This window comes from Equus przewalskii, chromosome 1 (genome assembly GCF_037783145.1).
Source record: "Equus przewalskii isolate Varuska chromosome 1, EquPr2, whole genome shotgun sequence".
Lineage (NCBI taxonomy): Eukaryota > Metazoa > Chordata > Mammalia > Perissodactyla > Equidae > Equus > Equus przewalskii.
The window spans coordinates 129,699,375-129,723,596 of NC_091831.1; the positions used below are offsets into that span (position 1 = coordinate 129,699,375).

Genomic DNA, 24,222 nt, shown 5'->3' on the forward strand with positions numbered 1-24,222 from the left:
TTTTGATTAGCTTTGCAATATAGTTTGAAATCAGGAAGTCTGATGCCTCCAGTTTTATTGTTTCACAAGATTGCTGTGGCTATTTGGGGTCTTCTGTGGTTCAATACAAATTTCGAATTCTTTGTTCTATTTCTGTGAAAAACGTGACTGGAGTGTTGACAGGGATTGCACTGAATCTGTAGATTGCTTTGGGTAGTATGGACATTTTAACAATATTAACTCTTGCAATCCATGAACATGGGAGACCTTTCCATTTATTTGTGTCTTCTTCAATTTCTTTCATCAGTGGCTTAAAGTTTTCAGTGTACAGATCTTTTACTTCCTTGGCTAAATTTATTCCTAAGTATTTTCTTGTTTTTGATGCTATTATAAATGGATTTATTTTCTGTATTTCTCTTCCAGATAGTTCACTGTATATGATGTCATCTTATTTGATCTATTGATCTGATTTACTAGGTTCATTAATTCATAACATTGCATTATCTCTGAATTCTCAGTTGTACTACTTTTAAAATAGGGCAGACTATGACTAACTCTATTTATAAAAATCAATTTTAAAATAAAACGTATACTAAACAGGACCATTGAGCAAAAAATGAAAGTGACCAATGTGCTCACTTTTATAAAGTGACAAAAAATAAAACTAATAAAAACTGCAATTTGAATATCTAATATGTATATGAAAGTTGTCAGTGCTGCCTACCTCCTTGACCCTGGCCTTTCTTCAAAGAGATATAATTTTAAAAAAATAAAAAGAGAAGAAAGGAAGGGAAGAAGGAAGGAGAGGGAGAAAATTTCCACCATTTTCTTATTTTGCCTAAAATACTTTGTAAAAGAAAAGTTTTCATTTGACCAAATCTGCAAGACGCTGCAATAACCAGAAGATCTGTGCTCTACCTCTAATTATCCTACTAGCCATGGATAGATTTTTCTCAGGCCCTAAATTATCTTTGGAGAACAAATTTCTCTTCTTAATTACATGTAGTTTTCTGTGTGCTATGTATCTTCCAAAACTTACTGACCTTTACGCACATCACTGAAGCTAACTCTGTGTGAGGTCTGACGGTATTAACGGAAAACAATCTGAACACAAGAGATGAATTTCATACATGAAGAACTACAGAATAACTCAAGAAAATATGGAAACCGATGCCAATATCATTGGACTTGCTGAAAATTTGTTTCATCTTTGTTCCTATGAGGTACTGGAACTCATCTGCCACCTGTTACCCTAAAAGCATTTTTTTCTTCTAAAACAAGCAGATGTCACCATGTACTCATGATGGGGGTGGGGGAGCTGGGATGATGAAAGCAGGTGACTACATCTCAGATGGGATCACCCTGGCTAAGGCAGCATAGCTCAGTGGTTGGGAACATGGACTCTGAAGTCAGAGAGACCTGAATTCAAGTCCTGCCTCCTTCAGTTACTAGCCCCAGCTGAGTCATTTAATCTTTCTGACTAACACTAATCTTTCTAGGCCTCTTTTCTCATTTCTAAAAAGAAGACCATAGTGGTAGTCCTGCCATTGGGCTGCTGACATTTGAATAAGACATGCCTGGCATATAATTGTTTATTAATATTATTCTTATTAATATTGGGAAATGGAGTCATTATTACTTAGAAGGCATCAGCACCATTCAAACATTCATTGATAGTTTAAAATACACACTAAATATGAAAGACTCAACTTCTAAATTATGTTTCTTAAAAACAAAGTGATTCACCTATGCTTTCTTCATTTGCAAGGGCCCAGCATCTTCTGGTGTAAAACTGAGAGCTGTTTGAAGTAACTAATCAGCATGAAGCACATGCCTTTCTTCAGTATAACATCTTTATTTCTTCTCATCCTAAATGAAGCAGATTCCTCCAATGAGGAGTGAAGTCAAGGAAAGCATCTATATCCCCAAACATCCTAGCAGATGGCATAATTTCCTTTTCTTCCAGTTTTCTTTAGCTGTGGGGAAAGAAACCTCCTTGAAGCACGCTGTCACTGGCCTTCTGATTTCAGTCCCTGGAAACAGCTGCAGCACAGCTGGTTAACACTCCCCTTTGTCTTAAGCAACATAAGAAACCTCACCACATGGTGGAACTTCCTCCAGGGCCAAAAGCAAGAGGCGAGAGGCTGAGAGTCACAGCAAAATGAGTGGAAATCCATGGAACCTAGCACAGTCATGCATCGCTTAGCAACGGGAACACATTCTGAGAAATGATTTGTTAGGTGATTTTGTCAGTGTGCCAACATCACAGAGTGTACTTACACAAACCTAGATGGTATAGCCTACTACACACCTAGGCTGTATGGTACTAATCTTATGGGACCACCATTGTATATGCGGTCTGTCATTGACTGAAACGTCATCATGCGGGACATGACTATAGTCGGACGACTAAAATAGAGTATGTGAGGTCAGGATGCACAAAGGGGTAAGGAAGCTAATGGGAGGGCTGATCAGTCAACCTAAGAACACACCCATCGTACAACCAGAATTCTACAACTAGAATATACAACTATGTACTGGGGGCCTTTGGAGAGAAAGAAGAAGAAAAAACAATTGGCAACAGATGCTAGCTCAGGTGCCAATCTTTAAAATAAATAAATAAATAAAAGAACACACCCATCAAAGGCCTCCCTCTGCTTGCTCACAGGTTAAATTTCAAAGACCCACTTCTTTCCTTCTAGTAGGAAGGCAAACAATTCCCATGAAAATAGACCTGAAGGCCACAGAAAATCCCAAGATCCATCTAAAAGTATACAAATTAAGTACTGCATTTACCACATGAATTCAGTTCGGTCTGCAGTGGTCAAGAAGCTTCACTTAGTCCAGGACGCTCTTGGTAAGAGGGAAACATTCTCGGGAAAGTGATAACAAGTCATAGTAAATGCACCCCTTCAGTGACTTTATAGCAGTGACACAGCTGCCCAGAGACCGGCGGACAGCTAGGCTCGCTCACCAGCCTCGCAGCTCATACACTTCATGTCTGTCCCACAGCTAAACTCAGGTCACAGCAGACCAGATGGAACATCTGCAAATACCACGGATCTACAGACGACAAACCAAGCTTCACAGCAAATGCTTTAAGAGAGAGGTGGCAGAGGAAAACCACCCCTCCACGTGGCCCAACTCACCTTCACCAGGAAAAAGGACACACCATACGTCCGGAGGGACCGTGCAAGTTTGACGTACTTGACCTTGGCTTCTATTTCGCTCATCTCGCCACAGTTCTTGTGCTCCTACAAAAGTGACAGCAGCAGGGACCAGTTACCACAGTTTGGCCAGCAGGTGGGCTTGGTAGAGGCAGTTACTATACATGGTGCAAAGAGAGTGGCTGTGAATGATCAGCAAGCGACGTTTGTCTCAGAGACCCCTCCATGACACATATCCCTCCTGACCAAGGGTCAGAGCACACAGCAAGCTCTAATGAAGGGTTTCTTAAGTAGAATTTGAGCTCCAATTCCCTACAGGTTTCACAACCACATTCAACAATTCGTGCATGTGCAGCGTGGCAGGAACAGGGTCCATAATTGTAATCTGATTTTCAAAGCACTCCATGTCCCAAAAGGTTCAGAACCAACACTTTAAATGAGAGCTGGAAAAATGTTCTTGTCAAGAGAGGTATCATTGTAACATCCACCCAAAATATACAGTTTTCCAACGAGCAGGATATATAAATGCAGGTACATCACAGCACTTGGAAACAATACTGGGTAAAAATATGTTTTATACACATGAAATTTATATTTTAACTTATATTTACATTTCAATACCAAAGACGACTTTGATATTTTGGATTCTCTAGAGTGACTGTTTCAGGGCAAAGTTGATGACAGGGCTTTTCTAACTGGTTGCCTAGTATACACAACTCTCTGACTTTTAGAATAAACCTGGATTTTTAAAAGGTTCCCAACTTCTAGCTTCAAAAAACACATCTCAGGACAAAGAAGCTACCTGTAGCTTCCTTCCCAGTGCATTTTAATAGCAAATCACTTTGTTTCAATGCTACCAAGATAATGCCTTTGAAATTAAATGTATGCACATTTTTCTCTGAAGGGCTAAGTAACCTTTAACAAGAAGGTATGGATTAAGATAATAAATCTGCCCAAAGTAGAACTGGCAGCTTCTTTACTCTTGAGCCACTAATCATTTATTATATAAGCAGAGCTCATGCGCAGAGTATGAAAGTATCACATGCAGAGGCCCCTCACTACTAATAAATGAGGATAGGGAGTGAGGAGAATAAGAAAGTTCTGTAGATTTCCAATACGCACCTGAAATATTCTCTTTTCTGCTCCTCTCTGCTTGATGTATTCTTTGGGCAGGAATTCCTTTAGACTGGGAGAGAGAATAAAAAAAAAAGTAAGGCGTTTATCATTTTCTATGGCGAGAAGGAAAGAAAAGAGACTTTTGTAAAACTCACAGTTAAGCCACTCTCTCTCCCAGTATTTTATGGTATAATTAATAACTGACTGCCATATCCCACCATGCACTTAAATAGGACACAAATATAAAACCAGTCTGATAAAAAGGGTCAAACTAACATAGTTAAAGAAGAAAGAATTTACAGGATATATTGTAAAGTGACAAAGCAATGGGCACAAGAGTGGACCGTATGCTATCCTTTGAAAGAAAGAGAGGGAAACATTTTTCATTTCACATTGCTAGTAAGTATTTTTAAAACAATAGAAGGATATGTCTAGTATTAATAAAAGTGATTCTCTGAGGAAAGAAGGGAAAACAGGGAGAGGGGAACAAGGATGGAGATTAAACCTCCCTGAATATTCTTTGTATTATAATTTTCACTGTAGAACCACATGAAACCACAAAGGGGGAAAAACGCCACACCTAAAAACTTAAAGCAAAGCGCAACAGACGAACTTAACAGTCTATCAAGTTGACAGCATAACTACAGGGATAAAAATGATTTAAAGTAACTCTGAAAAACAGTCTTTTGACTATACATCTCCAGTGAGATATATCAAAGATAAAATGAACCATAGTCGACTCGTTAAATATCAGTATCATTATTTTAAAACTAACCCCTTCTCTATATAAATACAAATACACGCACAATAAAGTTAGGATATTACATTATATAAGTAGGATGCTATATATAGCTAGGATAAAGTAAATGAGAAGCTACGTTTGTTGTTAGAAACCAAGATTTATAGCATTAAATAGATAAAAAAAAATAAAGAAGGAAAAGTTACATACAAACCCTGCAACCTTTCATTTGAAATATTGGCCTGACGTCTGATTCATTTTTCTGAAACTCCTATTTTCTAGCTGCGTCCACTGAGGCGGCTAAGGGCAAGGACAGCTTGGTGGCAATAAGTACCCCCAGTGCCTCGGCAGGGTGTCTTCAAACACCATTTCCCACTAAAGGGAATCAGGGATCCCTGGAGAATGACTGATTCCAGCTCTGGGGCAGGAAATTACACAGTGTTCCTGGAGTTTCATGTGCCTGAGATCAAGGAAGCCACCAAAACGACACTGGTCTGACATCAAGGGATAACCATTGGCCAAAAACGGGACGTTTTTCAAAACCTTAGAAAAAAGGAGAGAGAATAGAATAACGAACCCACAACCCAGCTTCAACAACTATAATTCACAGCTATTCAGGACTCACCTACTCCCTCACCCACATCCTCTCCCCAGGATTATTTCAAAGCAATCCCAGGCATCACATAATTAATTTCAAGTGATGGAGCAATTTGAGCTCAGAAAGAATGATGACCACAACAGGTAAAAACACAGATATATAAAATTCCATAAAGATGCTTTAAAATAACCGTTGGTCACCTTAAGATGTTGCTAGGGCGCCAACTGATACTGAAAACTGATAAAGGGAAAACAGGAAAGCTAATAAATGCAGGAAGAATAATAGAAATCATTTTACAACTTTTTTTTTTTTATGAAGAAGATTGGCCTTGAGCTAACATCCATAGCCAATCTTCCTCTTTTTGCTTGAGGAAGAGCGGCCCTGAGTTAACATCTGTGCCAATCTTCCCCTATTTTGTATGTGGGATGCCACCACAGCATGGCTTAACAAGCAGTGTGTAGATCCATGCATGGGATTGGAAACCATGGACCCCGGGCCACCAAAGCAGAGTGTGTGAACTTAACCACCATGCCAGCGGCCAGCCCCCATTTTGCAACTCTTAATGGAATAAGCAATAAATCAAAACAACCATGAGCGGCTGCTAAAACTATTAAGTGACAAGTTAATGGGGGCCTTTACAACAGATAGATTTGTCTGATCCAAACCTACTGGTCAATTTTAATATTAATAAAAGTGAGAAAATCAGATAATATAAGCTCCTGACTGATGCAACAGGAAGTACACAGCACCACTTAGGAAGTATTTTTGGCAATAAAGAATAAGTAAATAAATAATTGTACCTGAATTTAATTAAGATGCTAGATCTAAATATTAGTTTACAAAAAGAGAGAGGCACATAGTAAGTGATATCACCATGACACAATCAGGCGAATCCCAACATTGGAAATTCTATAAAAATAACCCAAATTCCTCATGAATAAATGGCTTAGTGGTAGAGGTGAAAAAGAGGACACAATAACAGATTAAAAGAGCGTTAAGAGACATACTTACTAGAAAGCTACAGTAACAAAGATGGTGTAGTGCTAACATAAGGATAGACATATAGGTCAATGGAATAGAATTGAGAGTCCAAAAATTAACACTTACCTTCATAGTCAATTGATTTTCAACAAAGGTGTCAAGATACTTCAATGGGAAAAGAACAGTCTTTTTAACAAATGGTGCTGAGACAACTTGATATCCACATGCAAAACAATAAAGTAGGAGCTCCTACCTCACATCAAACACAAAAATGAACTCAAAACGGATCACAGAACTAAATGTAAAAGCTACAATGATAAAACTCTGAGAAAATATAGAAGTAAGTCTTTATGACCTTGGGTTAGGCAAAGACTTTTAAGATACAACACCAAAAGCACATGCAGCAAAAGAAAATGTGGATAAATTGGACTACATAAAAATAAAAAAGTTTGAACTGCACATGGTACCGTCAAGAAAGTGAAGAGGCAACCCACAGAATGGGGGAAAATATTTGCAAATTATATATCTGATAAGGGACTTTTATCTAGAATATATAGAACCCTTAATAACAAGACAATCCAATTAAAAAATGGCCAGAGGATCTGAAGAGACATTTCTCCAAAGGACACATTCAAATGGCCAAAAGTACATGACAATATGCTCAACATCAGAAGCCATCAGGGAAATGTAAAGAAAAACAACAGTATGACACCACTGTACACCCACTAGAATGGCTACAATAAAAATGATGGACAGTAACAAGTGTTGGCAAGGGTATGGAGAAATTGGAACCCTCATATAGTGCTGGTGGGCATGTAAAACGGTACAGCTGCTGTGGAAAACTATTTGGTAGTTCCTCAAAATATTAAACACCAATTCTACTCCCAGGCATATATACAGAGGAAATGAAAACATATGTCTATACAAACACTTGTACATGAACCTTCATAGTAGTAGTATTCATAATAGCCAAAGGGTGAAAACAACTCAAATTCCATCAGCTGATGAATTGAGAAGTAAAATATGGTTTATCCATACAATGGAACATTATTCAGCAATAAAAAGGAATTAAGTACGAAACATGCTACAACATGGAAACACTGTGCTAAGTGAAAGAAGTCCATCACAACAGACGACAAATTATGTGATCCCACCTATATGGAATGTCCAGAATAGGCAAATCTGTGGAGACGGTCAGAATTAGCAGTTGTCAAGGCTGGGGACGGGAGTTGGGAACTGGGGAGGGAGTGCTACTAGACACAGGGTTTATTTTAGGAGAGACAAAAGTGTTCTAAAATTGGATGGTGGTGATAGTTGCACAACCTTGTGAATACACTAAAAAAAACAGTGAATTGCACACTTTAAATGTGAACTATATCTCAATGAAGTTGTCCTTTATAAAAAAATGTATCAACCAAATATAATTTGTAGGCCTTGTTTAGATCCCGATGTGAACTAAGTATAAAATGACATTTTTGAGACAGTGGGGGGAAATTGAACACAAACTGGGTAGCACATGATATTAAAGAATTACTGCTAATTTTGTGGGGTGTTAGGATGAATTTGCAGTTGTGTGGGTTTTTAAAAATTACTTTAAAAAATTTTTCAGTAAAACATACTGAAGTACTTATAGATGACACGAAATGCTGCCTGGGATTTGCTTTAGACCATACTCCTACAAAAAAGTAGGGAAGAGGGGGTGGGGCAAGTCCAGGTTCTGGCTACATTAAGACTTGAATAGTTAAGTGAAATAAGCCAGCTGGAGAAGGATAATCTGTGTATGACTCCACTCAAATGAGGAATTTAAAAATGTGGACGAAGAGAACAGTTTAGTGGATACTAGGGGAAAGGTGGGGTGGGGGGTGGGCACAAAGGGTGAAGTGGTGCACCTACAACACAAATGACAAATATTAATGTACAACTGAAATTTCACAAGATTGTAACCTATCATTAACTCAATAAAAAAAAAAAGACTTGAATAATGATGCTTGGTCAACCTGCAAACCACTTCTGGAGACCAATGTTGTAAGTACATTTTTCGGAATTTCAGGGATCTAGGTCTGAGCACCAAAACACTCCAGCTGTATCAAGAGACCCCAAATCAGTCAGCAGGAGTGATCTAAGAAATATCTAAGCAGCAGCACCTTGTATATTAAGCAACTCATTAAGCAACTTTGTAGACAATAATGTGTGGTTGAGACAGAATTGGAAGGCACCAATGTCACAGAAGAGAAAGCCAAGTGACAAAGAGGTAAAGTGACTTAGCTAAAGTCATAGGACTTGTTAGCACCAAGAGCCTGTCACCTTCCAGATCAAGAGTGCATCCCCCTGAACACAGCTGTTTCAGGCTTTCCCCAGCAGCACACTTAAAACGACAGTGAAACAGCATCATGAGCAGGCCATTGCTGTGGGCCTCTGGACAGTAGCTCCAACGCCATCGAAAAAGACAGACCTGTCTAAGGTTACCAAAAGCACCCAAGAAAGGCCCCAGGCCAAACCCCCTCGGAGCAATGACTGTTACTAGAAGAACGGCAGTACCCAGCGGCCAGGCAGAGGTAGAATATGTTGGGCATTTATGGCTGGAAAGTTCTGTGCTGCAACCAGCTGCCCTCGATTCAAACTTTGCAAACTAACCCTCTTACTCTTCAGTAGCTGCTGAATCTCTCCTTCTTCAGCAGGTACAGAAAACAGCTTTGAGAAGCTTGCACTAGAGGTGTTATCTCTAATGTCACAAGAACCGATTTGGGGAGAATTTAAGGTATTTTAAATATGAAGCAAGTGTGTGTGCGCATATGTGGCGTGTATTTTTCCCCAGTAAATCAGCAGAGTGCACGGTGTCAGCACGAGGCTGGAAGGAGCAGGCAGCCTGTCATCCTTGCCTGCCAGCCAGCAGTGCACCAGTTCCAGCTCAGTTGTTGTTTTGATTACCAAACCCGGGCTTGGAAGGTTCCTAAGCATCTGGGACTTGCAAACAAGTGAAACCTGTCAGCCTTCTCTGAGAAGATGGGCCAGATTGTGAAACCTGATTGGAAATTTTTCTCCGAAATAAGCAAGCTCTGGCCAAGCAAAGTCCCTCCCACTGCCTCCTTAAATATGCCCAACTTAAAAGGGCAGCTGTCTATAAGGCGTGCATTTAGACCTCACTCCTTCTCCAAACCCTACTGCCAGCCTTCTAAGTATCACCTTGTCTGAGTGCAATAATAATAGATGCTCCACTTTACCAAGATGGCAGACTAGTCAAAGCTCTTCTAACTCTCTGTGATCCATGGGAGGTTCAAGGTGTGCAGCCAACAGACTCTTCTCTCATGACCCCCACCTCTGCTCTGGCCACGTCAGCTGTGTCGGTTCTCCAATCTGTATTTCTCTGTATTTGTTCTCTAACCTTGTTGCTAAATATACATATATATCTCATATGATTGTGTAATAAACCAACATAGCCCATAAACTGTTAAAATAGTACAGAAAAGGAGCTACTGAATGCTTCCTAAAGGTAAATATTTACAAAAAGTTATTAAATTAGATACAGCTGAGGCAACTGTAAAATACTGAAAAGAAAAATCATAAAAATCTAAAACTATTCTGTCTTCAGATTGCTTCATGATTATCTGTAAATTCTCCCCTAGATGATATGGTTCATATGAGACAGACAATGTAGAACCCCACCCAGGGGACCCACACCAAGAAAAATCCTTGGTCCTGCATCAAAAGATTGCAAATGAACACATAAGTTGAAAGTTCAAATATAACGTTTCAGAGAGGTAGATATCATAGATTCTGTACTTGAAGTACTTTAAATGGCTTTTTGGATTATCCAACCAACAGCAGTTAAACCACGTTGATAGAGGGTTTCTACTATTAACAGCTGCTGTTTATTGAAAGTCAAACACTGCTTCGGGTGCTTTAATACATAAATTAATTAAATTCTGACAAAAGCCCTTGGAAGAAAATAGACCACTTTATACATGGAAGGTGAGGCTCACGACACCAAGTCAGTCACCCACAATCATAGCCAACAACTTAAGCCTTGTTGGGGGCTCCGGAGACCAGGTGCTCAGCACTAAACACCCTGGTCCTTCCACCTTACCCTTTAGTCAAAAGATCACATGATCAGTATTTCAGAACCTTCAGACAAAGTGAGGAATAAAGCAACACAAACACCCAATCAGATAATAATAATGACCATGGTGGCAGCAGTCAATATTTTAGAAATGCCCAGAAGTCACTAAGTCAGGGAAGGGCAATTTAATGAACATATTTTGGGGAGCAAGATTTGCATTCAAATCCAGGTGTTCACTAAAACCTCATTTTCTTATAGATAATTTAAGCTGCCTTCATAAGTAATTCCAAAAAGATGAGTTCCAAAGATGTCTTCTGGTCTGGCAGTAAGTATACAAGCACAGGGGAGGCAGCGTTGATTTTTGGGAAATGTTAACTCCTTCCCATCTGTCCCAGAGCTGCCACCAATAGTTGCATGACCATGGGCAAGTCACCACCTCTCTAAGCTGGTTTTAACACCTGAAAAGGAGATAGGATTCCTACCTAGGAGTGTTACTGTTCATATGAATTGAAAACAATGATGTCCCCTCATTCATGAGGGGTGAGGGCATCAATATGGGTACACACACAAAGCAGTGAAGTGTCTACCCAGCACGGGGTGGAGAAACGGACAGGAGGGAAGGCAGAGAGGAGCAACAGGGACAGCGTCACCCAAAGGACTCTACAACACCCAGGCTTCCTGACTCCAGGCAACCTTTATGTTGAATCACCAAATGAGTAACAGTAACATCTCAAATTTGCCATCACATAAGGTTCTCAAAGTGTGATCCCAGACCAGCAGCATCGGCACAACCTGGGAATGTGTTAGAAGTGCCAATTTTCAGTCTTCACCCCAAACCTGCTGAATTAGAGGCTCTATGTGTGAGGCCTAGCAGTGAGTGTTTTCACAAGCCCTCTAGATGATTCTGATGTATGCTAACGTTGGAGAACTATTAGCACAGTGGGCTGAAGGCTCAAAGGATGGAATCAGACAGACTCGGATTTGAATCCAGGCTCAAAGATGAAAACGTCTGTGTGATTGAGAGTGCTGGTTAGGTCCAGGCTAACTGAGGTGATGGCAGAGGTGGAAGAAAGCATTGGTTGAGTTGGGAAACAGGGTGGGAAGAAGTGGAGAGTGAAGAGGGCGTGAGAGAAGCCCCGGAAAGGGTTTGAGGACCTGTCTCAGCCACACAGCAGTTCTGTGCTCCTGAACCAATCCCAGTGCCCTTTATTGCAAGGATGAGAATCTGCTCCAGAGGCTCAGAGACAGCCTGAAGGCTGAATAAACTCAGAGGCTCCCGGTTTCAAGCAGTTAGGGAGGTAGGCACCAACCCCAGGAGGCTGCTGCTAGGAGGACACAGTGAAGGCACCACTGAGTGGTCATCACCTCCCCAAACAGATAGGAGAGCTCTGGGCTGTCAGGAGCACAGGACGGAGGTGACCGATAAAGAAGCTAGTGGGTGAGGAGTCATAGGAACAGGAGGCAGGCCAGAGCTGGTGAAAAACAGCTGAAATGCCCTCTTCATTGTCAGTTTGAAAACGGAAATTACAATTAAATTATTCTGAAGGCCGCACAGAGAAGACCAACTCCAAAGGAGGAATACGTATTTGAACAGATGCCAGGGGAAAAACTGACTGAAGACCTCCTACTGTGTCAGAAGCTTTGCTTGCTGGCAGTGGAATTATCTTGAGTTTGTGGGGGAAAATTTCCCAAGTCCACTCTAAATTCTTCCTCAACAGAGATTCACACTCTGGGTGGCTTTGTTTTCTCAGTAAAATACTTCTGAGGAACATGCAAACAGCACCAGGCAGCTATGGTAATCAAGGATGAGAGAGGTGCCTGCCTGCCTGCTCCCAACCACTGGACCATTTCTTTGTACAGCTTACAGTCACAGAACCTTCTTGTCTGACTTCCATCGCCTGTCCATCCTCCCTTTGCCACATGTTATATACCCAACCTCAGTGAATACAGCAAGCCTTTATCACACCCAGACTATTGCGACTGTTTTTTTAAAAAAATATTAATTGAGGAAACATTTGAACTATATGGAAAAGTATATGCCTCAAAGTTTATATACCTATCACCCAGGATAAATATATGATAACATGTTGTCATATTTGCTTTACAATTGCTACCTGTTTTTAAAAAAATAGAGATTACAGATTTAGCTGAAGTCCCATACCATCCTTCTTTCTCTCCCTAATGATAGTCACTTTCTTGTAGTTTCCATGCATATTTTATTATGTTCCACATCTCCTTGTATCTATGAAACAAGATATTCTGTTTCTCTTGATATGTTTTCAAATACAATAGATTTGTATTTCGAAATGTCTTTTCTCCTCTCTAAAGTACTTTGGCGTTTTCATACATTTAAATGTGTGCCCATCTGATGGACATGAAATGCTATATCCTATTGACTTTTCATTCTGGATTACTTCTGAGGCTGAATATTTTTCCTTACCTTTGTAAGTCAGTTGAATTTCCTCTTTCCCTAAAGAGCCTCTTGCTATCCTGGGTGATCTTTTTCTTAGAAGGTTTTTTTCCTTTTTAGTATTTTCTGGATATTAATTTATTTTCGGTAGTATGCACTGCAGCTATGCAAATATCTTCTTCCAGTCTGAACTTCACTCTTAATTTTGTAATGTCTTATGCCTAATATAAAAATATATAAAATATATATTTTTTTGGTGAGGAAGATTGGCCCTGAGCAAACATCTGGTGCCAATCTTCCCCTTTTTGCTTGAGGAAGATTGTTGCCGAGCTAACATCTGTGCCAATTTTCTTCTACTTTGTATGTGGGATGCCTCCACAGCATGGCTTCATGAGCAGTGTGTAGGTCCACACCCAGGATCCGAACCCCACGAACCCCAGGCTGCTGAAGTGGAGAGTGCAAACTTAACCACTACATCACTAGGCCGGCCCCCCAATATTTTAATTTTAATTAAAGGTAGGTTTATCAACCATTAGAACTCTTACATTTCCCTACATCAATAACAGACTTTTATAGCTTTGTAAGTAACTGGGACAGTTGTGTGAGTCCTCCATGTATCTTCAATTAGTCTTGGTCATTCTTGAGCCTTGATTAGTCCATATTAATTTTTTAATAGTTTTATTGAGACTCCATATTAATTTTAATGTCAGTTTCTCTCATTAAAGTGAGTGGGATTTTGATTGGACCTGAACTAATAGATAAATTAGGACAGAATTACTTTTATGACATTAAGTGTTCCTATTTCCTAAGATAGCAAATCACTCCATTTACTCAGATCTTCCTTCAAGCTTTTTGATGAAGTTTCCTCATTTTATTTGTTAGATCTTGGAGATTTTTGGATAGCTCCATTAACCGGTAAATTATACTGTTTGTTATTGTTATTAAAGGTATCTTCTTTATTCAATTACATTTTCTTTTTGTTGATTATGTATGGGAATACTATTTGTCATATATACATTTCTACTTATATACTTATATATATTTTTGCAGTCCTGCTGGTGAATAGTACTGCTGTTTGGACCTAGTGGTGATACACTGCTGCTATATATTGTTTTTTTTTCCAGAGACTCTGCTTACTCTCATTAGTTCCAATAAGCTTCCCTGTATATCAAGTGGATTATCTATGTACAAAATCATAATGCGTGCAACTAATGAGTTTCATTTTTCTAATCCTGAAATTGTTGATCTCTTTTTCTTTCCTTATTGTGTATTTTAATTATTTGTTACTACTTATTTTCTAGTGCAGAGAGGCAGATAAGTTCCATGATGGCAACAATGTTTAACTGTATTTTTCCACTGCTGTATCCCCAATGCCTAGTGCCTACCACATAGAAGGCATTCAATAAATTAGTTGTTGAGTGAATGAGTTTTGCATCCTGAGTTTTGCACCTGTGGAAGAAACTAATTATAACTTGCCCTTATATATAATCACACGTCATGTTGGACTTTGTTAATGTTTTACTAACTTTAGGGAGGGCATTTATATTCAGTTTAAAAGTTTTATGTGGTCTGTATTCAATTTTGGTATTTTGATTCTGCTTGTTCCAAATTAATGTGTTTTTTTCTTTCTATTCTCTAAAATAACCTGGGCTTAGTTTCTGTTTTCTTGGTTTTTTGATTGGTGTATTTTAAGCTGATAAGGCAATTTCTTTCAAGATTATAGACCTATCCAGATTTTCTAATTATCCATTTTTCCTAGATTTTCAATTTTTTTGGCTTCAAGTTTTCATTTTATTCTCTTCTAATTTTTAAAATCTCTTTATCTAAAGTTCAGCCCATTTTTCTTACTAATAATGTTTATTTTGTCTTTTTCTTTTTTCCTCAAACTTACCAGAGATTTATGTATTTTATTAATTTTTCAAAAAAGCAGCTTTGGGTTTTGATTCTATGATTTCTATTTTATTACTTCCTCTTAACTAAAATATTTTCTTCTATTTTGATCTTGTTCTACTTACCACTCACTGAGGGAGGTATGTTAAATTATTCCACTAAAATTATTTGTGTATCCAAAATTCTTTTTATAGTACTATCTATTTTTCCTCTATATATTTTAAGGTAATGTTAGGTGCATACAGGTTCACAATTAATATATAATGCTGGCAAATCAGTCCTTCTGTCTTCATAATGATCTTCTTTATCTCTACTTATGTGTTTATTTGCCTTAAAGTCTATTTTGTGTGACATTAAATATAGCTTCTCTAGCTCTGATTTAACTAGTTTCCTAGTGCATCATTTTCTATGCCTTTAAACTTTCCTCCATCCTTAGTGTGACTTTTAGAAATAGCATAGAGCTGGACTTTTAATTTAAGAGTTTCATCCAATATGAGAACGTCTGTCTATTAACCGGTAAATTTGATTTACTCATAGTTGCTATGATGCCTACTATATTTAGAAATATTTCTCACATTTTATTTTATACATTCCATTTACCACACTTTTTCTGGCTCTGTTTCCATAATCCACCCTGCACAACTCCTATGGTGTTGGTTGAGTTGTTTGTATTACTTCTCTCCCTTCCCCACCCCCTCCACTCTGGTTTGGAAGTCATACAATCTATTTCTATTCTTTTACACTACCAATCTTTCTCCAACATCTTATGAAAAATCCCAAACATACAAAAATGTTGAAACAATTGTACAATGAACACTCTATATCCATGATCTACAGCTCTTCAATTTCATCACATATACTTAAGGTCTAAAGTTTATCAGTACAGCTAATCTTTGATATAATAAAGTCCAGAGAAGGCTCTGACTCTGATCACTTCTTAAAGTTTTCCACCATGTTTTTAAGGAGCCTGAAGTCAGTCATTATTATAATAGGTTTTGTTGTTGCTGCTGTTTTAAGAGCTAATTCTTCTTTAGATTTACCTTCTATTTCGTCAAATTCTTTGATCAGCAATGTTTCTTGCACCATACTCTTGCCATCTTTCTAGAAACAATTCATAGTAGTCCCCATAGACTGCACTGCAACTTTTGGAACCCTAAACAGACCATCCTGCATTCAAAACATAGTTAAAGCTTAGACCTTGTTGAAATCAGAGTCAAGTTTTGGCTCTCCATAATAACTATTTCATACTTATTTGCCAAATAGATTGTAGTCTCAACAACAGCAACGAATTAGTATATTACCCCTCCTCGCACCTTCCCTATACCTGGCACAATAGAGCACATGCAGAAGTCCTCTGTGAGTTAAAGACCACCACATGGCATGCTTTCTGCAAGCCTTTTCTGTACACGGAAGAGCACAAAGTGTATATACGATGAGTGGATTCTATTGTTCATATTTCATGCTCCAATAAAACGTCCCTTTCTGAGACTCTCCGGAGATGACTTGAAGAAAGGTGTCAGGCAGCTAAAGCACATCAGACGGGATTTGGGAGAACTGGCTGTTTTCTGGTTTCTAGCTCTCCTCGTTCTGTGCCATATTTCTGTCTCTTTCTCTCCTGCACCTATTTTTTCATCTACAGAGCAGACAGGGGACCTTAAACAATCCTTAAGTCTCTGAAAACTCTAAAAATCTTTTAGTCTCTGATTTTCATTATTCTTTAAATACCTTCACCAAGGTGGTTTGAGTCCAAAAATCATTAAAGAGTCCGAAGAAAGGTGAGAAAGAATCTTATAAAAAGGTCCATAGTATACTGACTGAGCAAAAGTGCTTAACAAATTTTCAAAAAAATTTTTTAAATGTACTTGCTAATCATACCTCTATGTATCTCTGAAGTCTCTGCCTGGTTGTATCTTGTAACTTGGCTCTGTGACATCTAAATTTCTCCCTATTTTTTTTAAACTCTGAATTGTTCAAACAGATAGTACATATGAAAGCTGAATGGAGGAAAAACATAAAGGCTGGCAAACGTGGCCCAGCCAGTCCCTGAGGACAGCCCAGGCTCCAAACACTCAACATACAATCAAGGAAATGTGACCCCAGGAAAGAGACCGAAGGACCTTGTGATCACATTTTTAAGTATTTTCCTAATTTTGCTGCATTTTAGGAGAATAGTGAAAGGGACAACTTTGCCCTGAAAGTAGGAATCCCTTTGTAAATAATATGGCCCAGTGTGAGATGTCAGAAGCCACTTGCAGAAAAACTCCATGTAACTGTGAAGAAGCCACTTGTCTCTGCCCCTCTTCTTCCACAACTATTACGTAAAATATACTACCTTCTCATTTCAAAAGAGGACATTGAGAACTAGCCGTCCCAAAGCTCTAGAAAAAAAGCATCAGTGAAAGGACCAGGGGAACATCATCATTTTAGGCACCCAATGAGTGGCTACATCTGGATCACCTTCTCGTCAGGGCCACATAGGCTTCTGGTTATGAAGGCCTAAAAATACGTAAACGTTTTAAAAACTTTTGGTTCATAAATCTTCTCCCCATTTATTCCTGTTCTTCATCAGTCACTCAAAGAAATAGACACAAACGAAATACGTTGTATCCTCCAAGGCCAAATTAATTCTTGGTGTTTATCAATTTCCATGGCCATAACCCAAAGGTGTTTTTTGGGTTTTTTTTTTTGAGGAAGATTAGACCTGAGCTAACATCTGCTGCCTATCCACCTCTTTTTGCTGAGGAAGAGTGGCCCTGAACTAACATCCATGCCCATCTTCCTCTACTTTATATGTGGGATGCCTGCCACAGCATAGCTTGACAAGCAGTGCATAGGTCCACACCCAGGATCTGAACTGACGAACCCTGAGCCGCCGAAGCAGAACATGGGAACTTAACTGCTGTGCCACTGGGCTGGCCCCATAATCCACAGGTTTTTGACACTAAATGTATCTGAGGGACCAGCTATGAGGTTAGAATGCAGGAATGTCAAACTACTAAAAGATCCTGTGCCCACGGTCTCTCAAGGCATCTGTGGTGTCACACAGCAGAGAGCAAGGCAAGCTTCCCACGGCTCTTGCAGGAAGGAAGCCAGACCAACTGAGCAGAAATGGGCCCTGAGGAACACCTGGCTGTATGACTCAATTGGAGAATATAGAGCAAAGTAAGTGAGACAGGACCTGCTCAGAGCCACTCTCAGACCCCAGGTCACTGTAAGTTATAGTATAGGACAAAGCATCACTTTGGAAAGGCTCCTTGGAATTCAATAACCCAGTGATGAACATTATTTTAGGCTGGTTACTGTTAAAAACTGCAGATGAGAAGGAGGCTCTGAGGAGTGGAATTTGCTTGCCCTTTGATGAGAGACTTTTGCATTTGTGAAGGAAGTCTCCATCTGTGGGGGTGTCTCCCTCTCTGTATCAGGAGGAAGGGGGGATGACCTTATCTCTAGAAACTCTTAATGGGGATGGCAAGGACTTAAGTTGTTTACTGTCTGGTAACCTCACGTAGCTGTATCCCCCCACCAGCAACATCCTCCTTTGTCTTTAGCTGAAGATAATATTTAAGGCGGTGGCTTCTGCCATTTACTTAATCTGGTTTTATTCTTATCTAAAAATTATAAGACCACCCAATAACCAGACCCAACCTGCACTGATACCATTTTAACAACTTTTTACATATTCTTTCCTTTGTCTTGTAAAGAGATAACTCACATACCTAGGCCTTAAATTTAGCCCTACTCTCAACCCATGTTTGCAGCAGCAGCAGCAGCTCTGACTGCCCATGGGTCCTGTCCCCACGCAGCAGCTCTGACTGCCCATGGGTCCTGTCCCTATGCGGGCAGCAGCTCTTTACTGCCCATGGGTGCTGTCCCCGTGCTATTCCACACTATTCTCTAAATAAAAGAGCACTACTTCCAGATCTTAAGAGTCCAAGAAATCTTTCTTTTGACTCTTCAGCTCACCGACCCCACATCATCAGGAGTACAGTTTTTTTGTAACAACTAAGTTTAGACCAAACCGCATATTGGCAAGGCATTCTCTGCCACCAGGAGAGAAGTTGGATTTTCTTCTTACTCTAGGGCATATGCTGGTCCCAATCACTTTCCACAAAAGTGAAAGTGGGGTCAAGGGCCAAGTAAGCATTTACACTATCCTCTCCCCTCAACACACTTGAACACAATACAGTGGATGACCTACTCAACACAGCTCATGTTGGTGTACCCTACAGAAAAGCTGACGTATGCCTGCCCACCCCTAGCTGGCATTTGCATCAGGTCAGCAGTTCCAAAGCCTTTACTGGTTACAGTCTAGGACAATGTGATATTGATCATGTCAAGACTCTCTGGAGTGATTTTTTTCTGGCTCAGTCAAATGTTCCATCTTCCCTAAGAGGACGAAGAGGGATAGATAAAGGAAAGGAATGTTACTAGAGGAAGAAATACACAAAATCCTTGGAGAAGCCCAGATCAAAACAAGGAGACGATCACCTCAAACAGCAGCCTATGTATGGCTGGGCTTGTCCTGCTGGGCATTTCTAGGAAACTCAATCCTAAGGCTCTTGTTCTGTGGGGCCGTGATGAATCTGCAGGGTTAGCTTTCTCTTGAATCTCTGAGTGTTGAGTCAGAAAAAAAATGCCCCCATCATTTTATGAAAGAGAACCAAAGACCAGATGGGTGAAAAGAGTAGAGCAAGCATTTAACGGGTATATCACACTTTCAGAGCAACAAAGAATTCATAAGATTGCAATAAAGAATGTTTTATACTTTGTTGTTCTAATATGGGAGTCTCAAAAAGAAATTAAAGATGACAAAATTTGGCCCGGTATAAAGAAGAAATGTTCTAATGGGCAGAGGTTTCAGAAGATGGAGGAAGTGAGTTCCCCAATTCTAGAGATATCCCAGGACAGGCTTGACAATAGCTCCGAGGGTGGCTACAGGTTCTGTGCTCTAGAGGAAATCTCACACTGCATGAACTTGGAGCCGATAAGCTTCACGGTCATCCTGACACTGAATTCCCAGGCCTCTTGCTTTCCCCAAGGTGCGCAAATTTGATCATATACTCAACTGAGTAAAGCTAACAATCTCACAACTGAGTGAAACTAGGGTGTGTATTTTGCATAGCAGCTCAAAAACAAATAGTGAAAAGAAAAGAAGAGAGGAGAAAAGAGAGAGAAAAAAACAAAAGGTCATTTACTCTAAGAATCCAGGTTTGTGTTTATGCTCCACATGAGGTCCAAACTGTATCTGGGCTTGAAATCCACCAAACTCACAAGCTTTCTCGAAGGAGACAGGGTGGGAGCCATTCAGGATATCATCCCGAGCCTGAAACACAAGAGGAAGCAAAAAGCATCAGGAGCTTGGGGGAATGACACATTCTCCCCGTTGACGCGTTCCTGCACCCGGGTGCACCCTCTGTGGAGGGAAGGAAATGCGCCAGCAGCCACAGAGATGCACTCAGGCCCCTGCGGACGATTACAGCACACGAGGATTAAGGCAAAAGCGAAACAGGTCTTCACCCCAAATTGCCTACAGATGAAAAGTATCAGAAGGGTCCAGGATAAAGCTCGAGTATAACCTAAGAAGGAGAAGTGACCATGAAAAATACAGAGGCAAAAGGAAATCCTTGTGAAATGATCTGATTCATAGAGAGGGAAACAGAAATACAATAGACTTTTTATGATCCTAAATCATAAAGCTAACCGAAAAATTATCTAGAGGTAAGAATCAATCCAATCCCCACCCCAAGATAAAGGCCAGTGTAATATAAGGGGGAGGCAGGACGGGGAGGGAGGGAAAGAGAAAGAGAGAGAGACAGAGAGAGAGAGAGAGCAGACAGACAGACAGACCGTTAAGAACTCAATACTGCAGACAGTTAGGAGAACCCACAAGCAAATGCACACTCTAGAATCAGGAACTCATTGTGCCTGAAGTCCTTCTCCTACGTGACTCATTACTGCTGTTGCAATTTATTCTTTTTCTGTCTTTCCGTTCTCTAGTTAAATGATCCCCAGATCATGCTTAGATGGACACATTAAGCTATGGCTCTGAGCCTTAAACCTACAAGCATTTTCTTACTGCCCTGACATCTCCCTTCCTTCTGGCCTTCCAGCCTCTTTCCTCCCAGCCCTCCTTCTATGCCATTCTTCCATCCACTAACTGGGAGGTCAGCAAACTTTTCCTGTAAAAGGTCAGAGAGTAAACATATTAGACCTCGTAGGCCACATGGTCTCTGTCACAACTACTGAACTCTGCCATAGGAACACGAGAACAGCCACAGACAGTATGTAAACAAGGATGTGATACATAAGGGGATTTCACAATGTGTAATATGTAAATGAATGAACTGTGTTCCAATAAAACTTTATTTACAAACATGATGACACAGTGGTTGCATTTTGCTAACCCCGATATTATTTCTATGAGCAGATAGGTAGATAAATGGAAGCAGGGGAAAGAAAGAATGAAAGAAGTGAGACAGGGAGGAAGATGGACATTCTCCTTGAGCCAAAAGACACCTTGGGGACTATCTAGTGTAAAGCCCACATCTTATCTACTGGGAAACTGCAACTCAGTAAACGACTTGTCTGAGTTTAAACAATTAGTTAATGGTAAAGATGTAATAGGTTATCGAGAGAATGTCTTTCAGTTAGTGAGAAGTACTGATTTTCTGACGAGTATTTGCTTTAGTTCTAAGATGCCAGCTAAGAAAGCTTTAGTGCATTTGAAGTGGTGAGCCAGTTGAGTCCCTCAAGGCCAGGCAGAGAGACAGTGCCAGGCACCAGGGTCCCACCTGGAGGCCCAAGAAAGGCCCTCCTCTGGATGGCCAGCAGCTCATGTTGAACATCAACCTGCACCACAAGCAAACACGTGAGAGGAACCCATGAGCAGCGCCCATTGGAAACTGCCAAGACCACGGTGGAGGCCAGAGCCGAGCTCCTGCTCACCACCAGCCACAGCCAGGAGCTCCCTGAAATCTCCCCAGCCTCAGCGTCTGAGAAGGAAACACATACCTGAACATAGAGCAAGTTGAGCTGCACAGGGTCTCTCGAGTCCACATTCTGATCAGAGTAAAAGAACTTCCGTCTCAGCAGCAACGTTTCATTTTCATCCACTCCCTGTTCTCTGAATGTCCGGCTGTGATCCAGCCAATTTACTGCAACACAACAAGACAAAGGAAAGAACTGCTTATTTTTCCTCTTACTTAAAGGGAACGTGCCATAACAGCAGTGTGATACAGATGGGGATTTCTATAATGCTGATGTTTGGTTATAATCACTTCTTGCAGTAAACTGAAGTTTTTAACTTTGCAAAATAACTTCAGATGTACCGTCACGTACCATATAACATACCAAAAAGCAAATGAGCGAGAAAACCCCCAGCCATTCCTAAAGTTAGTTAAAGCCCCGCAATGAATTTATAATATGCCCCCCTTCCCTCTAGGAGGAAAAGGAAATAAGGAAATCATTGCTTTATACCAAGACAACCAAGTCGGCGTTTTCCTTTAAGTCAAGTGTGGATACTTCAGTCTCATCAGGTGAAATAATTTATAAACTCTGACTCTCAGTAGAAAAGAGGAGAAAAATGAAAGTAATTGGGGGAGGGGAGGATGGGATCCCAGGGGTGGGGGATGGTAGAACTCTGCCCATGAGCCAGCTTGAACCTCACTCGTTCTGAGAATGCACGCCTGAAATCTAGGTCCACAGCTCTCCTTCCTACACTCCTTCCTGGGATCAACACACGTTGTGAATAAGCATTTATGACAAGCCTCATTAAACTATAAGCAACTTTAGCAACAGGGAATGTGTCAGACTGACCTCATCTCCCATAGCACCTGGGAGAGTATCAAGCACATTATAAAAATCCTCGTGATTTGTCTACTGAAATCTCACTCAGAAAGAAATATGCAACTGGAAATCAAATGAGGCAGAAAAAAAAGAATGGAGAAAAGATCAGAGGAAATGAAGGCTCCATTGAAGATGGATAGATGTAATGACAATGATGACATCTTTCCAATGTAGCAGCAAGTGCAATGAAAGAAAGAAAGGGGCTGAGGACGTCTCAGTGAACTGTACGGGAAGTAAGATCCTCTCAGTGGAGGAGGCAAGGGCAGGTTAGGCATCCAGGTGCACACAGCACAGGCTCTGGGGACACATGGAGTGTAAGTTCTGGCTTTTCCTAATATTAACTGTGCGGCCATAGAAAAGGACTTTTCTACAATAGAATTGTTACCATTTTGTAATCCCTAAGGAAATAATGGATCTAGGCAGTGGTCCTCAATGGCTGTTAACATCACAAAAAAGGAGACAATGGCATACAACTTCCTAATGGAAGTACACACCACCACACAAGAAGGAGACTTTATTTTTAAAAAAATACACACACACACACACACACACACATGAGTCTGATTAAGTCTCCAGATCTCAGGAATCAAAAGGGACAGAGGAACACATTAGATGACACCACAGGTATACAAATCAAAAAATTTAGACTGTAGAAAGCTCTATGCAAGTAACAATCAGGTTTCTTCCCTCTAAAAATTGCAAGGAAAAAATAAAAGAGATGGAGAGAAATCCTTGAGACTAGAAGAGTGAAGCAACATATCATCCAACAGTGTTTGGACCCCAGCTCAAACAAACAATTTTTTTAGAAGACAATGGGAAAACGTGAACATGATTTGTGTATTTGACATTAAGAGATTACTTTTTTAGATGTGAAATGGAATTATAGTCATTTTATCTTTTAGCGACACAGACCAAAATATTTCTATGAATAGAAAAGACAAAAAACCCTGTCCTGGGTCACACAGACGATGGGAGGGAGGGAGGCCCGGCAGAAGCACGCGCCCGTGTCATAGTTCCGTCTCAGATACTCACAGTCATCATCCGTGTGAAGCTTGGCCTTCAACTTCTCCATTTTCCTCTCGTCTCGTAACAGTGTCCTGTCTTTTTTTAGCGTACCCGTCCCTTCCTCTTTCTTTTCCTCGATAGTTTCTTGGATTAAAGAGTATTCTTCATAGTTTGTTATTCCTAAAAATATAAATTAGGTTGTAATTATCACTGATTACATTCCTATCACCCCTTTCAGCCTGGGGCCTATAAGACTCCAAGGAGTTTCTGGTGGCAAAGGACAGACAGAGGCCTTACAAAGGTGTGGGTCAGGGGGCCACCCATGGAGCACACATCAAGTCACTCTAGCCAAAAAGAATTTTCAGGGGCCGGCCCCATGGCCGAATGGTGAAGTTCGCTCACTCTGCTTTGGTGGCCCAGGGTTTCGCTGGTTTG

The 24,222-nt window shown here is 40.3% G+C and overlaps 1 protein-coding gene across 13 annotated transcripts in view; it reads right to left on the minus strand.

The window, feature by feature from the left end:
• Window positions 1-24,222, minus strand: part of TLN2 (talin 2) — a 418,570-nt gene that overhangs the window by 162,711 nt on the left and 231,637 nt on the right. For all 13 annotated transcript variants that reach the window (XM_070578546.1, XM_070578544.1, XM_070578536.1 and 10 more), the window contains 5 exons: window positions 23,815-23,967; window positions 21,949-22,091; window positions 20,133-20,260; window positions 4,269-4,332; window positions 3,129-3,233 (listed from right to left, as the gene is read on the minus strand). In XM_070578546.1, coding sequence (XP_070434647.1) covers window positions 3,129-3,233; window positions 4,269-4,332; window positions 20,133-20,260; window positions 21,949-22,091; window positions 23,815-23,967 — 593 coding nt within the window. The remainder of the gene's footprint in view (window positions 1-3,128; window positions 3,234-4,268; window positions 4,333-20,132; window positions 20,261-21,948; window positions 22,092-23,814; window positions 23,968-24,222) is intronic.